The sequence below is a fragment of the Amphibalanus amphitrite genome, unplaced genomic scaffold (assembly GCF_019059575.1).
Source record: "Amphibalanus amphitrite isolate SeventyFive unplaced genomic scaffold, NRLGWU_Aamphi_draft 000166F_arrow, whole genome shotgun sequence".
NCBI classification, from domain to species: domain Eukaryota; kingdom Metazoa; phylum Arthropoda; class Thecostraca; order Balanomorpha; family Balanidae; genus Amphibalanus; species Amphibalanus amphitrite.
Genome location: NW_024881661.1, coordinates 731,846 through 747,934, shown reverse-complemented (window position 1 = coordinate 747,934; position 16,089 = coordinate 731,846). Strand labels below are relative to the sequence as shown.

At 45.2% G+C, this 16,089-nt stretch overlaps 2 protein-coding genes across 4 annotated transcripts in view; one reads left to right on the top strand and one right to left on the bottom strand.

The window, feature by feature from the left end:
* LOC122383537 (afadin-like) overlaps positions 1–13,589 on the bottom strand; it is a 95,975-nt gene extending 82,386 nt beyond the window's left edge. Inside the window, exons 1-8 of one of the 3 annotated variants that reach the window (XM_043370050.1) lie at positions 13,330–13,589; positions 11,753–11,902; positions 8,642–8,808; positions 8,108–8,217; positions 3,511–3,673; positions 2,705–2,844; positions 2,057–2,200; positions 197–323 (exon numbers count right to left, since the gene is read on the bottom strand). In XM_043370050.1, coding sequence (XP_043225985.1) covers positions 197–323; positions 2,057–2,200; positions 2,705–2,844; positions 3,511–3,673; positions 8,108–8,217; positions 8,642–8,808; positions 11,753–11,880 — 979 coding nt within the window. In that variant the 5' untranslated portion in view covers positions 11,881–11,902; positions 13,330–13,589. The remainder of the gene's footprint in view (positions 1–196; positions 324–2,056; positions 2,201–2,704; positions 2,845–3,510; positions 3,674–8,107; positions 8,218–8,641; positions 8,809–11,752; positions 11,903–13,329) is intronic. The other 2 variants (XM_043370048.1, XM_043370049.1) reach the window with 2 other exon arrangements.
* A 174-nt stretch (positions 13,590–13,763) lies between these two features.
* Positions 13,764–16,089, top strand: part of LOC122383536 (DENN domain-containing protein 1A-like) — a 42,537-nt gene continuing 40,211 nt past the window's right edge. The window contains exons 1-3 of the mRNA XM_043370047.1: positions 13,764–13,908; positions 14,923–14,967; positions 15,396–15,554. Coding sequence (XP_043225982.1) covers positions 14,951–14,967; positions 15,396–15,554 — 176 coding nt within the window. The 5' untranslated portion in view covers positions 13,764–13,908; positions 14,923–14,950. The remainder of the gene's footprint in view (positions 13,909–14,922; positions 14,968–15,395; positions 15,555–16,089) is intronic.

Genomic DNA, 16,089 nt, shown 5'->3' with positions numbered 1-16,089 from the left:
AGTGATAAATTTATTTCCCCTTCTCTCTTCTGTTCTTGCTTGCAAGGGTTCACACTATCGTCTTCGCTTCACATGCGCTTGCAATGCAAGACCAAAAAACGCCGTAAGTTACGGACTCGCTTTATGAAACGAGACCAGAATTCAGTACCCGAACCCGCACCTGTCTTCCACATTGTCCCCTGGCCGTCTGACTGACCTCTCATTGGCGGCTGGTTCATGAGGATGGCCAGCGGGCAGTCGTCGTCGTCCAGTACAAACTCGTTGAACGGCCCGGTCGGCTGGCGGTACTCGGCCGACTCGGGCTGAGGGTCCTGGGTCACCACCTGGGTACGGAGACATGGGTGAATGATCGGGTTACAAATATCGGCCGACTCGGGCTGCGGGTCCTGGGTCACCACCTGGGTACGGAGACATAGGTCAACGGTTACAAGGTTACACATACTCGGCCGACTCGGGCTGCGGGTCCTGGGTCACCACCTGGGCAGACGGAGACATGGGTCAACGATCGGACAGTTACACATACTCGGCCGACTCGGGCTGCGGGTCCTGGGTCACCACCTGGGCAGACGGAGGCATGGGTCAACGATCGGACATATACAAATACACATACTCGGCCGACTCGGGCTGCGGGTCCTGGGTCACCACCTGAGGACGGAGACTCGGGTCAACGATAAGACGGTTACACGATACCACTCACATGCAGCCACCACATGACGGTAATCACACGTGATGAGTAAAGGCGGTCACCAACGGTCACCACACGACACCGTTGTAACCACACAACCAGAGCAGTCACCACACGGCTAATTCACCCACCATTCAACACGTCTTGACGCGTCACAACACGGTTACCATATGATCACCGGCCACCAAACACGTGATATGAGTGACACTACGAACGGTAAGGTGGTATCAGCGTAGCAGAATAAACACTGATCACAGGGACCTATCCTACAAGTGTATCAACTGTCATTGTGTACCCAGCAATCCGGATAATATCCAATTCCACAGAATTGTCGACGAGATCCGCCACAGGACAATATCCACTAGTCTGTGTGGCATAGCATATCGGTCCACTGGGTGTCGTTGAGGCTGCCCAGAATGAAAACACACAGACAGCAATAAAACAACTCCGGATGGCGCTGCATGACTACGTTGGTTTACTTCTCTTCAATACTCTGCCGGCTGAATTCTAGGCACCGAGTTCTGACAACATCGTGTTGATATCTTTAGAGAGAGAAAAAAAATATACGTAAAGCCAAACAACACGTGCCAATACCGGCAATGCATAAAGGACCGAATTGAAGAACACTAGCGGACCAAAAACGGAAAAGAGAAATGAGAATCAGTGCATCGCGATAGATCAGAAAAAGACACCAATCAGTCAGGACATCTGCAAACTTAACTACACCACAGCAGCTGGCCCAATAAGCAACGCAGCCATGTTCGAGCTCATTTTATGGTTCAGCTGCCACGACTTATCAAAATAAAACCACACCAACTACTTGCTGATAAGTCTCCACGACTTCAGAGCCAACAGCAGTGCGAGCCACGATGCCATTTGTCCATCCATGCGTACCGTACCGACTGCCAATCCAGCACAATGCACACACTTTTCGGGCAAGTGGCTAGCATTATCAGTCGCCCGTTTGTCACCATACGCTAGGCTAGGCATTGTTTATGTAGAGATAGGGCCACATGCGGTCTAGCCTTTTGTGACACAATGACTCTGGAGTCTGGACATGCAAATTACAAAAAAAAAACAATGCATGATTTTACGCGAGTATTATCTAACCGATAATGTCGTCTCTGCAAACACAGGTGTCGCCACCTATCGGTACGCACAAGGCACCACGCTAACTTACACAGGCCATCTAAACAAGTTACCGTGAAGTTAGTGCCTAAGTTGTCACCATATCAACAACGCATTCCATTTAATCCACCTAGAATAGTCGATAGTTGACATTAGTCCCCTCGGCCACTAATCCCTTCGGCATATTTCCAATTGTTGCAACTGAAAACAGGCTGTTGTTGGGATCCTAAACCATCCCCTCACCTGAACCAGAGCGTAGTTGTTGGGATCCTCCGAGTGTCGTCCGTATTTTTGGAGCATCTCAGCCACCACGACAGCGGCGGTGTCCGTCACAGACAGCAGCAGCGTCTTGTACGGAACCTCGCTGCACAAACTCTCGCCGTAGATCTGAGCGAAACAGAGAGGTGCGGTAGGTTAGGAAGGTTTCAAGGCATGACATCAACGAGCGATTGTGACAAAGGTGTACTTTTACCGTAAAAATATCAATAATTCATGCTTGCAGCAATTGAGTTCGCAAAGCAATATAGAACAATCAACGGTTCAAAAGAAACTAAAGCTTCAACAGTTTAAGAACTAATGAGTCTGAACCATTTAATGAAACATGCGAGTAAATCGTAAATCGGTCGTAAATCGGCCGTTACATGTCATTGGGCACAATGAACGAAAGCAGTGGGACACCAGACGCTTTACCAGATGTAACCGTCGGGACCTTGTCTCACAGCATGCCGCTCTCCGCCGCTACCATGTTGGCGCTAGCCGCCAGGTGTCCATGGAAAAGTAAGCAAGCATGTCAATTTCGCCTACGTTTTCATGGAAAACGAGCGCCAAATGCCTGGAAGCAGCGGGCAGCTACGTGCAGGGCCCAAGTCACTATCCCTCAGCGGTACATACCTTGAGCGTGCCGCCGGTGTCGGGTCCTCCGTCCCGGCTGCGGAACTGCTGCAGCTTCTTCTCCAGCTTCTGCTGCCGCCGGCGCCGCATTACTGCCTCCGGGTTACTGATGGAGCGAGTGAAACTCGTCTCCGGCAGCTCTGCAGAAAGGACAGTCACAAGATTGCATTTAGTGGTAAATGACAAAACTCAGGGCAAAATGTGACGTGGGGTGCGAAATCATGTTTAAAATGTTTGTATAAGGTATCCAATACGAGCATAACATGCAGCCATAAATGTCGGTAACTCTTCACCAATTCTAATCTCACTGCAATATAACCGTACAATTTCAACCCACTCGATGTCTGACTGCAGTAATTTCGACCCGAACTGTTCATTTGGCCCTTGATGTTTGAGCCTCCCCACACAGCCGGTCACCACGGGTCGATTGTGAAGCCGGTCAATGACGAGCAATGACCATCGACCAGTCAGTGAATAAACCAGCCAGCCGGCCAGCGGAGAACCGCAATCGCAAAAGCCATTGATAGGAGGTAACGAAAAAAGCATCTTACGCAATAGGGCTGATAAAAGAGAAAAAATCACGAGTGACTGAGACACAATACAAGTCAGAAACTAGGCTACGTCCCTGTATGACTGAGCATTCCATGCTATATTATCACTTGCCCAAAACACGACAAAAAGCAGCTGCATACAACTTATTCAAGATATGAGTTTTCACTAGCTTGGACCAACAAAGCCTACGAAAAGCACAGGACACCGGCAATTGTAACAATGAAGAAACGGAGATAGCCAAGATTCCTCCTTACCGGTATAGAGTTTCTCGGCGACGCCCGGGTCGTTTTCGTTGCTGCTCTGCATGCGTCGCAGCTTGTCCTGTTTCTTCATCTGCTTCTTTTCCCTCCGGCTCAGCTTCCGCTTGAAGTTGCTGTCGCCGCCGCCGCCGGTCGGCTCTCTGGTCGGATTCAGGGACTGGAAAACAGGCGGTGGCGTGACTGACAGGTCAGAATATGCTGGGTGATGGATAACTCACAGTACATTTGGCGTTCAGTTATGACTTCTGACAGAAAGATAGGCAATTTCAGACAAGCAGTTTGCGCTTGTTACACACTGAACAGACATGACTGAAAGTAAGTCAGATGTTGCTGAGAAACTTGTTGATTAAATTATCAATCTGTCAGCTGGAAAATGAATAAATGACGAGAATACTGGCACCCGCTTAACTGCTTAAAAAACACATTTAAGAGAATAAAGACTACGCATTTAATCGGTGAATCCTACCAAAGAACTCGGACAATACCTAGACGGGGCATTCCACGTCAAGTGGGACAAAAAATGACCATTTTGAACCTCACCTCCTCCGATTTTTGCGAAACTTTGTGAAACTACTCATCTATATGTGAAAAGAAAGGAGACATTTTTTTGTCAAGATATGACGTCACGTTTCCGAGATACACGTCATCAAACATTGACTTAGGCAAGGCACATTATCATCTTTAAAGCGTCATAACCATTGAAGTTTTAGACATATCACCACGGGACAATGTGTGAAATGGAGGGAATAGATTAGGCTTTAATTTGAGAATAACAATATTGACGTAATTAGCTAATTAGTGAATTTAATTAAAATTCGAAAATTTTTTTTTTTTCTGAAAAATGGGTACCCTTCGATTTTGTTGATTTTTACATATTTTATTCTCCTATACACTAGCTACATCATATAAAAAATTCAGAATGGGCCGACGTCTACGTAACTGTGTTTTGGACTTCGCAATGTCTGGCACTCGCGTGTTTCGTTTTAGCAACCAAGGAGAGGCGCTACCCGGAGATGCTTCTTTCTGCCCCAAACCAAAGCAAACCTAACCTAACCTGACGTGACCTGACCTAATCTAACACGCGTAAATATGTACAGCCCTCACGGCAGTTCCCCACTGGCCATGTGCTAGTGTGCTACTTAGATACGAACAGTAGCCCTCACGACATTGGCCGGCTGGCCAGATGCTACTTAAAGGGACAGTATCACCATTTTGATGAAATTTGACATTGCATAGGCCCCACCTTTCTGGTCCGGGAACTGAAGACCGATCCTCGAAGCTCCACACCGTTATCCCGCTATCGCCGCTCAAAGTACGAAAGGTGTACCACACTTTGAATCGTGCTTCACTATCTTCACTGTTTAAATGTTTGCGCCGTTTTGAATTGACCGCCAGTAATAAAACTTTTACCCTGGTCATTTCATCAAATTTTATAAAGCCAAAACGTTTTTCGCACTTATTCATCACCGTTAAATTCATTAAATAGTCGTAGGCAATTTCCGCTGTTTCCTTCGGATTCTAGCGGCTCAACAAAGGAATTCCTCCAGCTTGAATCACAATCTCCCTCCAATGTATGACGTTTATCACGTGATTGTCACGTGATATTTTCTCCCATTGTCAATTGTCACGTCCAATTGTCACTCCCTCCAATTGTCACGTTATATTTTTATAGGCAATACCTAAGGCTACCTCTCCCTGAGGACAACTCAATCAGAAGAACGACCGCGTAAGCGTAGCGTCAATAATGTATTATCTGCGCCAGTTCTGTAGTAATTTTGCATGCTTCCAAACTGGCGGCCATGCTTGTATAGTGGTGGTTCGCTCATGAAAATGAATCATGAAAATGAAATGTGGTTGCAATATTTTTCACCGAGTTCGGTCCTCAAACTATGTTTTTCTGATTCAGAAAAATAAGAAATGCTAGTAAAAAAAAAATCAGCTCCATACATGGATTTTTTTTTCGATGATACTGTCCCTTTAAAAAACAAATGCGTGTTAAAACACTTGAGGCTGACCAGCCGCGAGCCAGCCACCTTTAGATTACGAAGTGGGTACACTCGGCACACTAACTACTAAGCCACGAAGATAGCTGGTCATCGCGGAGATGTAAGCCATTTTTTTTAATGATGCAATTGGGCATTCTCCGGGCAGCGCCTCTCTTTGGTTGCAAAAAGAATATACGCCTGACTCTCCCAGCGCTAGGGGAGAAAGGCCCAGTTTAGCCAAAAAGGTATAAAAAAAAACGGAATTTGAAGTGTATGTGGGGCGGTGGGCAACTTTATCGTGTGCCAATTTCATGGCCCTAGATCAATGTCTTCAAGATCAAATGAGGCTAAACGTGATCAAATTTGCTATAGTGACTATTTTGCGTGTATACGCCCATAGCTCTAAAAGTAGCTGGCCGATTTTCCTATCTCTTCCTTTATACGACATTTGTAGTGTTATAAGAATCTCTAGTAAATCTAACCATAAATTTGGCAGTTAGTGGCCTGCTAAGGATGTCGCCGGCAGAGGCGGGGATCGGCCGACGCGGGAAACGTTTCAGTCACAGATTGTGTTTGCACCCTTATAATTCAATTTTTACCTGTTGATTTTCGTATTTATTTGACCATTAAATTGCCTGTACATTTTTAAGCCTTCACACAAAATTTGACACGAATCGATCATAATCAGCGGTAAGAAGCGCAGTGCAAAGATAGAACCGTCCCGCGCCGGCACAGTCTACCATTCAGGCGGCAACGGCCGGCGCCGGCCGGCGCGCCGCTCCGGCAAGATGTTTAACTTTACACCGGTATTACTAGAAAAGTTGGAGACCGATTTACCTATTGCTTGCACGAGAGGATTCGCAATTCAATTCTGGACAGATACTGAAAGTTTGACGATAATACAATAATTATGGCGTGAGTTATTGGCGAAAAACAGGTGGGGTTGGCGAAATCCGCCCCTTCCACCGCCCGTGCTACGTTGCACTACTTGTTGCTATATCATCTACATAAAGTTATCGTTGGCCCACTCTAATTTTCTCAGCACGTGTGCCTTACGTGTAGTGGAAGACAATATCTAAATTTGAGCAAAATCGAAGGGTACCCATTTTTCACAAATTAGATTTTAAGAAATAAATTCAAAATAAAATAAATTCAAAATCACCGAAAAATGTAAAATTTGCCGAATTTAACTAGCATAACTCCTTATGTACACGTTTTAGTTTGTTTGAAATTAATAGCTTCAAAAATATTGAAGCTATAGATCGTTCAAGATTGCAATACACGTCCTATTCTGCTAAAAAAGCAGAAGTTTAGCGGCTTGTATCTCTGTAGCCCGAGGGCATATGACAAAATCCTTTCACCCTCAGAGGTTTCATCCAATAGCCAATAAGTATACCAAGTTTGAACAAAAATCGCAGAGGTGGCCGATTTTGGCTGTCCCGGTTGACATGGAATGCCCCAGACATGCAAAATGAAGCAGGTGATTACGAGCGAGCGAGCGCAGCGAGCGAGCGAGTTCATACTGAATGAAAGGAAATTCCTGAGTATAAGCGGCCGGCCTGCCGGCCGGCCGTGGGTACGCTCTTCAAAAGCTAATATCTTAGGAACGGGACATCCGATTGACAAGCGGTCTTCTTTACTGAATGTCACTTGGACGTAAAAGTTCTGTGGTATGATGGCCACCATGCGTTCTTGCCAACCACCGCACGTGGCGCGTGGTAAAGTTGGACATTTTTTTAAGAACCCCCAAAATTGCAACCTCAATAACGGCACAACGGTTGGGCCGATTGAATTGAAACTCGGTACACAGTTAGGTCTCCATCAGATAATTCATCTGCATGTGTTAAGGTTGGGGTGCTACAGCACGTGCGCACGTGCAGGGGGCGCTTCCAGATCTCGAGAACGGCTGGGCCGATTGCGCTCAAATTTGGTACACGGTTGGGGACCAGTTAGTAGGGTGCCGTGCAAAAGTCAGTTTGGACCCCGCTTGCAAGTGCGCACGTGCAGAATGCCGCTTCCAGATCTCAGGAACGGCTGGGCCGATTGCGTTCAAAGTTGGCACACCGCTAGCGACCGGTTAGAAGGGTGCTTTGCACAAGCCCGTTGGAAGTACCCCCTCGCCCTTGCGCACGTGCAGGTCTCACTATCTCGCTCGTTCTTCGCCCAAAAGGCGTTTTACTGGTTATTTAAACGGGACACGAGCAAACACAGTGAAGTTTTGTGATAAAGCACTAGGCATGCGGTTGTCGGGAAATGACAAGCATGTAAAAGGGTGAGTCTGACCGCAATTCAAATCGATGACAATTACTCAGACCTTATCCGGAAGCTAAAACAAAATAATGGTGAGCAAAACGTATGCAACACTAGCAGCTCCCAACTGATTGTACCGGGAAACGATCACAGTGTTTGGGTAAATGTTACTTGCTCACCTTACCACGACGCGGCTGTGAAGATCACAATGTGTCAAAACACCATTCATCTGATAGTACATCATCATGGACAACAATCGAATTCATGTGTTCAGCAGCCAATATCATACAGGAAACAATCCAGGAAACAATAAAATGGCCGCACCGTAACTGAACAATAATCTGATGTGCGCTCACCCAGGGTTTTTCGTCGAGGTTTCTGAGAAGGAAGCGGCCCTCGCGGTCGTCCTGGTTCCAGTTGAGCTGCACGTGCAGCGGTCGCTCATCCATGTCCAGCTGACGCTCTTCTGAGAAATTAACGGTCAACTGTCACCATGAGGCCACGAGGCGAGCACGAAACCCACCAAATTCAATATAACAGGTCGTTGCTCCTACATAGAGACAATCCAATTAACACAGAAATGCTACTTCTAGATAGAAATGAAGTCACACTTTAAATAGATGAGCCTTGAAACTGTCATTTACTCGGACATGAGGCTGGGGAAGTGAGCGTTTGAGTGGATTTAATGACACAAACTAATCAAGAGCCGAAATAATCACAGTGAAGGATGTGAAAAAGTACCGCATAATCTTTCGAAGACTGTTGTGATATTATAATTATTGATAGCAAGACACTATAAGATAATATTATACCAAAAGACGCCAATCATATTGTCTTCACATCAACGGCTACTGATCAGGCACCTGACGCCACCCTAAAAAAACACCCACCTCCGCTCTCGTGGATCTCGTAGACGGCGAAGCGGGGAGTGGAGAGCATTCTCATGTCGGGCCGGAACTTTTCGGCCAGCGCCGCGATCACGTCTCTGGCGGTGGCCGTGGAGGACACCCGTATACATTTGGTGCACACCTTCTGACCCGAGTCCTGGTAGTAAAACCTGAGAGAAGGAGGGGTATGGTTTAGGCATCGGGTTTGCACAGACAAAAGTCACAGGTCTTCAATGTGCGTAATTACACTAATTGGTCAATTTGCAGTCAGAATGGTTACCAAGAAGGTACTCGAAGATGAGTGGTGGGAGACTGGTTGTAAGTGGCAACATATGAGAAGAAAGTGCAAACAAGAATATACTTGATCAAATACAACTGTCGCCGACGCAACGAAAGGCGACAGCGATTGGAGCGCACGAGGAACGTTAATATTTTATTTATGATTTTACTGAACGTTCCGACGGGTTTCGACGAAAAATACAGTTTTTTGAGTGCATTACGACGATTCGTTTCCCTTCGCTTTTCGTATTCGTAATATGGGAATTTTTCGCATTTAACGTAATGTATTCATCAACTCAACATTCGTGATTGTTGTAACGACAACAACTATTAAGCACGTGATTATAAAGTAAACGAAGCAAAATTAAGCTTCGAAACCGAGCACGTTTATCATTGTAAACTAAACGAACTAACAGCGTTCACCATAAACACTCAATGACAGTATTGTTTCAGTGTAGGTAGGTACTCCCCTTCCTCCCCCCCCCCCCCCACACCCACCCACCCCCGTCCTAGCTTGAGCGCAGACCGCCGCACTATTAGAACCGAGCGGGACCATAATGAGGGGGCGACAGACCGGCCCACAATACACCGCTGGCAGGTCACGGGACACACGGCGCAGCGGGGCGGACACGCAGACAGCCAGAACAAAAACGACACTTCCGACTGTCAAATGGGGGGCGATTAGCATTGTGAGCGCCTCCAAGGTTACACGCTAGAGCGCGGCGCGAACACATAAAAATGGCCAAAAAGCGTCCTGTTAGCGGTGAAATCAGAGAGGACCGTAACAGTGCTCTCGATGGGAGCGAGGCTCGATCTAACTTCCAGTCTTGATGAGACGCACCTTAGCGACTGGATTTCATTGACATAAGAATGCTAAGTTATTCTGATCCTAAATAGGCCTCGCACGGGTCCAAATAAACATGTAATCTAACTTGCACATTGTTAAACCGCCGAATTCGTTGGGTCACTGCATTTAATTCACGCCTTTCAACGGTCAGCACTACTGCAGTCTTGAATATATCGGCTGGCTCTGATCCGCGTGTCGGCACGTTCCCAGCACGGCCCGTGAGCACTGGAGCCAGTGATTCTGCGACACGCATGGCCGGCCATGTCTGACGCGGCCGAGTCGCTGTCCGTCCGTACCGCACATTCCACTGGGCGGCTCGTGGGAGAGACGGATGCAAATGACCGTCTCGCCATGCACGGCTCACGGGTAGCGACACGGGATGGACAGCAGACGATCCAGCCAGGGACGGGGGCACCTCACGACCGCCACAGACAGGACGGTGTAACACGCCAGGCGCCTGACAATGCGCCTGATCGGCCCATTTCGTGTGTCGTTAAACACATTGCATGCACTGGCGCCTAAGTCGGTCGCCGGGAGCATGCGGCCAGCCACGGCTGGATAGCTGCCCACAGTTCTGTAAATGGAGCCGCCCGAGCGGGTCGGCTAAACAAGCCGACCGACAGCGAACCTACACGACCGAGCGGGAGAACGAATCGGTCACATCCCAGTACTCGGAAAACTATCTCCGTCACAGACACAGCCAAAGGACAAAATATGGACCGGGTGGCATAGGACAAACATCTGTGTATGAGTCATGAGATAGGTAACATAATCCACTCTCGGTGAACGTTTCGGAACTGCGTTGGTCACAACAAAGTCACTCCGTAACTCAAACACGGCTCATGAATTGGACATTGCGTAAATGGAATATGCTAGTTGTAGTAATGTTGATGTCAACTTACTCAAAATATGCTACGATGATACTATGTGGAAAAATTGGTATTTGTTACATGTTTAATCAATGGAACAAAAACATTTAATAGTTAATACAATTATCACTGAAAAAAAGCAGTTTGTTAAAATGTATAAATTAAAAAAAATGTTCTTGTCATTACCTACAACAAAGTATTAAGCCGTATCATATTGTCTCCTAGCTCAGTTGGTAGAGCATCGGGACTCCGATGGCAAGAGCCCGGGTTCGAGTCTCCCCACCGTTCGATACACGAGACTCCTGACGGGTTTGATAGGCAATATGTGGCTTTTTTGGCATCCGAATTAACCCGATAGCCTGGAACTGCCCACTGAATCAACGCATTTGCAGCAAGTTCTGCTTAGCGTGGCGCCCGCCTCTCGTCAATGCATCCATTGAAACATTATAACCAGGGGTGCGGAGCCGGAGCCGGAGCCGGAGCCGGAGCCAGAGCTGGAGCCGGAGCCGCCGGAGCCAGCATATTTTGCCTGGAGCCAGAGCCGGAGCCGGAGCCGTGAAACAATATAGCCCGGAGCCGGAGCCGGAGCCGTCAAAAAAGGGGGCGACTCCGGCTCCTTTTTTGAAGAGGAAAAGTTATTGACCTAGTTCGGTTTGATAGTTCAAGGCAGTAAAACAAGCAATATTCAAAATATGAAAATAGCCTTGTTATGCAAATACAGAAGTAACGTGTACAAATCCCATCGTCTTTTTTCTTCCACCCGCATTTTATTGCATAGGGGATGCACTGAGTATTGGAGCCAGAGCCGGAGCCGGAGCCGGATCATTTCACTCGGAGACGGAGTCGGAGCCGAAACCGCCATAGCATTTCACCCGGAGCTGGAGCCGGAGCCGATTTTTTCTCCGGAGCCGGAGCCGGAGCCGTCTGAAATTTCCACGGCTCCGCATCCCTGATTATAATTAAATTTAAAGTTAAAATATCGCTTTCCGAAACACTCGCACCAACCACCGTATCATTGTTCTACAAAGCCTCAACAACAAGGTTGGGTCATCCCTTCCTGACACAGCACAAAGCGACACTAGCAAATGACGTATGGATGGGCGTCTGCCCAACACTCACCTCATGACACCATGGAACTCCAGCTGATCATTGGGCTCAGACAGTTCAAACAGGTCCAGCCGGTTGGCATTCCACTGGGCGATTACATTGCTGAGATGGTCCCGTTGCCGGGCCGTAGCAGGCTCCATGGCTGCACACTGACTGCAGGATCTGAACATAAGGATGATGAAAATAGTTATTACTTGGTAAGGGGATGACAGCTGAGTTTCTGAATAGGCATACTCAATAACATAGACAAGAAGTCATCGCCATGATCATACAGATAAGATCAAAATATGTGATATGATACAACTTACAAGGGAATTGGTACAATACCTAACACCTAAGGTCAAAAATGAAATTAAGTTACAGATACCTTTACAGCTTCGTCAGAATTAAGATACCTTTAGAGTTCTATTCTGCTTTAGTAGTTCCAACCTATCTAATACAAATGCTTAGGAAGCTTGGTAGCTACATTTCCTCTTATGGTAATAGGAAGTGTTAATAAAGGTTCAGGGCCCCAGGACTGCTGAAAAATCATTACCTACATTTATCATGCATGCTGATTACAGTATGTAAACAAAAACAAGACCTCCAGATCTAAAACATTCTTATCTGAAGAGGTTTTGATGAGTAGCAACCATGACATCCTGTGTGATGTTACCTACCAAGGTGGGAATCAGCAGGATGTGAGCCAGTGCATGACTAGTGACAGTTCATCTTTTAACCAAGGCCATCTATAGAAGGTACAGTCACTCCCCCGCCGACCAATCAGAGACAGATCCTGAGTGACGTCACCCCTGATGCTCGCAAGGGGTACTCCATTCCTTTACAACGTAAAAATGACTAACTTCATTTGAAGATTGTTGGTGACACTCTACACATAACGCTCAGCCGTTGATGTCATTGGAAAGTCCAACTAATTTTCTAGCGATAAAAAAGAGCAGCAATATGCTAAGAAATGGCCGGTTTTAAAGATATAGACGATTTAATAATCCTCTGCAGTTGCAGGAAAGCAAGGTAAAAACGCATGGCGCTTATATTTTTACTATGAATAAATCATTTTTCAGTAAGTTTTTAGATATGGTATCGATTTATTCAACAACTTTATTACAATATTTTTATTACTTGGAACTTTATTTCAAAATAATATTTTCAAAAATGGCAACTGTTGGCAAGTAGCTTTGAAGCGATTGTGGCGCACCGCGCCATTATTGTCCTGAGGCCCCCTTATGATGTCATCAAAAGTGGAGTGACATGGGCCTGCTTTTAACTGACCATCTCATGGCAAACAACCAACAGAAAGAGAAAATACGACAATAATTTCGGTCCCAGGGCTAGACGTGAATATTTATAATTCAGAGATTATTTAATACATTATCAAGCATTAAGAAAACAAACCAAACTGCAATACACATCAGCATGCATCATTAGAAATGGCACTCAACTATACATCAAGCTGAAAGGCATAGAGATAGAACCTGAGCTAAATCACCACTCCAACCCAAGGCAGAGTCCCAGTCCAGACTCTAAAATATGACTCACCAAATCCATAACCATGTCTAATGGAAACCAAGTAGCATACTGAAAAAGCTCACCTTTTGATGAAAACGAGGAATTATGTCCACTCAATTTCACCAATGAATTTCAAAAAACATCACAGGCAATTGCATCTCCTCCACAAACGTCTCAACCGTCGCTTGTTTCCTTGGTGCTTGATTCACCGGTAACTAGGGGCAACCAGATATGGAAGCCATGGGAATGTCCAATCAAAAGCAGGATGTAATTTGAGGTTTACTAGCTTCATCATTACTTTCTCAAAATGTGCTTTAAATGTTAACATTGCCATTATTTTTTCCTGAAATTAATCTTTGCCCAACTACTTTATACCAATGATACGTATTAACCAAATTCTATCTGAAAAATCGAACTAAAATTTAGTTGCGGCGTGATTTTTTTTTTAATAAAATCTCTTTCTTTGATATGGTAGCAATATTTGCGACAATCATAGCGTGACAGATACGTTCTCTTTTTGCGGATTTCATTTCAGCGAAATTCATTAGTGACCCAAATCAACAATACGGGATATGTGTGTTGCCTGGTTGGGTGGCGGTTGATCGGCTTTGTTGGGATTAATTTGAAAATTTTGTGGGGTACATTGACGTTGGTGTCAGTCTGTAAGTATATTTGTAAGATACTTGTCAATTGTTCTTTGTTTTTGTTTCGAGTGACTAGTTTTGTCCTACCAGCGGCCAACGTAAAAATGATCAGTCACCAGACACCAATCGCCTGTTCCACCCCCTTCCTGCTTTAACATTGAACAAGGAAAACCTAGAAAATGCCCCACTCTATGACCGACTACTGGCTGTTGTAAGACTGTTGTCATAGATGGTTAAGGTCAAGTATCCTTGCAACCTGTGTACAACTCTCTTGTTTTCCCTTCTTGAGTGTACTCGTAAGAATCTTGAAGTAAACATGGTGGCAAGGGATGTGGGAAGAAACCAGAATACCATACCATGTGTCATTAAAGTGTGATTAGAAGTTCTTCAAAGCAGGCTGGTGCAGCGCAGTAATGGAGTCTTTAGTCCTGTCTCCTTATAATTCTTGTGCTTAATTTGATCATGCTGGCTGTCATAGGGAATAGCTATTAACACACCAATCAAGTTTAAGTATAAGAGTCATTTTTAGAAGGTATTGTGTTTATTGGTGTTTTATTCAGTCTGTTGAAGTGTGTAAGTTACCGACCTATTGTTTGACTCTTGCCTCCAAGTTAACCCACTTTTCCTCAATAATTATCTCACCTTGTTATGTTCCATTCGCTTATTCAGAAAAGACCTGGACAAAGGAAGTGCATTTGCTCTTTTGGTTAAAAATTGATGCATAAAAATGAATGAAATTTAAAGTAGGTGTGAACAGGTACTAAATGGTCAGGCTTCTAGGTAGACATTAAGCAGAGGCATCTCAAATAGCCCTACCTTATGGTATTTCATATTGCCAAACATGTTTTCTAACAAAACATCAGGACTTAGTTATGAAAAAATATTTGTCACTGATGCTTATTCACTTTATATCCTTCATGTAAATGAAAAAAGCTGAGTGTATTGAAGGGCTTAAATTTGGCTATATGTGAGCTTGGCATGCTTTTTATACCTATATGTTTTAACTATTGACTATCCATGTCATGTTTTCAGGTAGGTACTGCTGAGCAGTTCTGGGGTGATGCTGTCCAGAATTAGGTGAGTTGCTCTTCCATTAGCTCCTCCATACCTTTTCATGCTGATTCCTTTTGGAATACACAAATCACTGACATTTCAGGGAATTACTTATGGTGAAAATCGTCTTAGTTACAATTAAATCATGAATGAAAATCAATAAATGGTTAAGTTTTCTTATAAGGTTGTTTCAGTTCCAATTTTTTTTTCTAACTGAACTGGTATACCCTGGTTTTGTTGTTGGATCTTTATTGTCATCACATATATTTTGGGCACAAGCATATTTTAATTAAATTTGATTGTGTACATCAATTTGCCAAATGTGTTGGGTTGTGCTCAGATAGGTAGTTTTTCATGAAAATGTTAAAGCCTAGCATTCTATCTTGCAATGGCGTGCACCTATTTTATTGAAATCCATTTGCCGCACCATTTTGATGTTTTGTTTCTTACAGGGACAACCCTCAGCATGTGTTTGACTGTTTCTGCGAGGTGGTCATTCCGACCAAGGCCGACGAAAAGCCATGGATCGTGCAGAAGTTCCCCGATTCGTACCAGAATGAAGAGACGCTGAAGATGGTGCCCCAGTTTACGTTTCCCTGCGACTTCGAACGGTAAGCCGCCGTGGTTTTTTTCGGTTGCCGATGAATGAAAATGTTTGCTTTGATATTTTGCTATGGTAAATTGAAATCACCCCAGCGACCTAGCGATACCTCATTCACCGATTCTACCGGTAAATTATGATGACTCATCAACTGCCTACCTGTCAGCCCAACATAAAGTATTATGAATAAATAGATGTCAGTATTCACCGGGATGAGACTCGGTATCGCTGAAGTTTATTTATTTTGAGCAATGCTATATCTGATAGTTATCTGAGACTGCGGAGCCGCAGTTGGAGTCGGAGTCGGTCTAAGCCGACAGTTTGTACCGAAGTCGTAGTCACCGGGAATTTTCTGGATTCAGCTTTTGAGTCGCAATCGACATTGCTTTGTTTAACCTTCGCCCCAGTCGGGGGAGGGGGGGGGCATATGTTACCACCCTGTCGCGTTTTTTTTTTTTTTGTGTGTGTTAATAAAAAACTGCGGCGCATAGCGCCGCGCCGCTTTGAGTAGCTTTTTGTACATCAATTTTGGACAATGTGTGAAA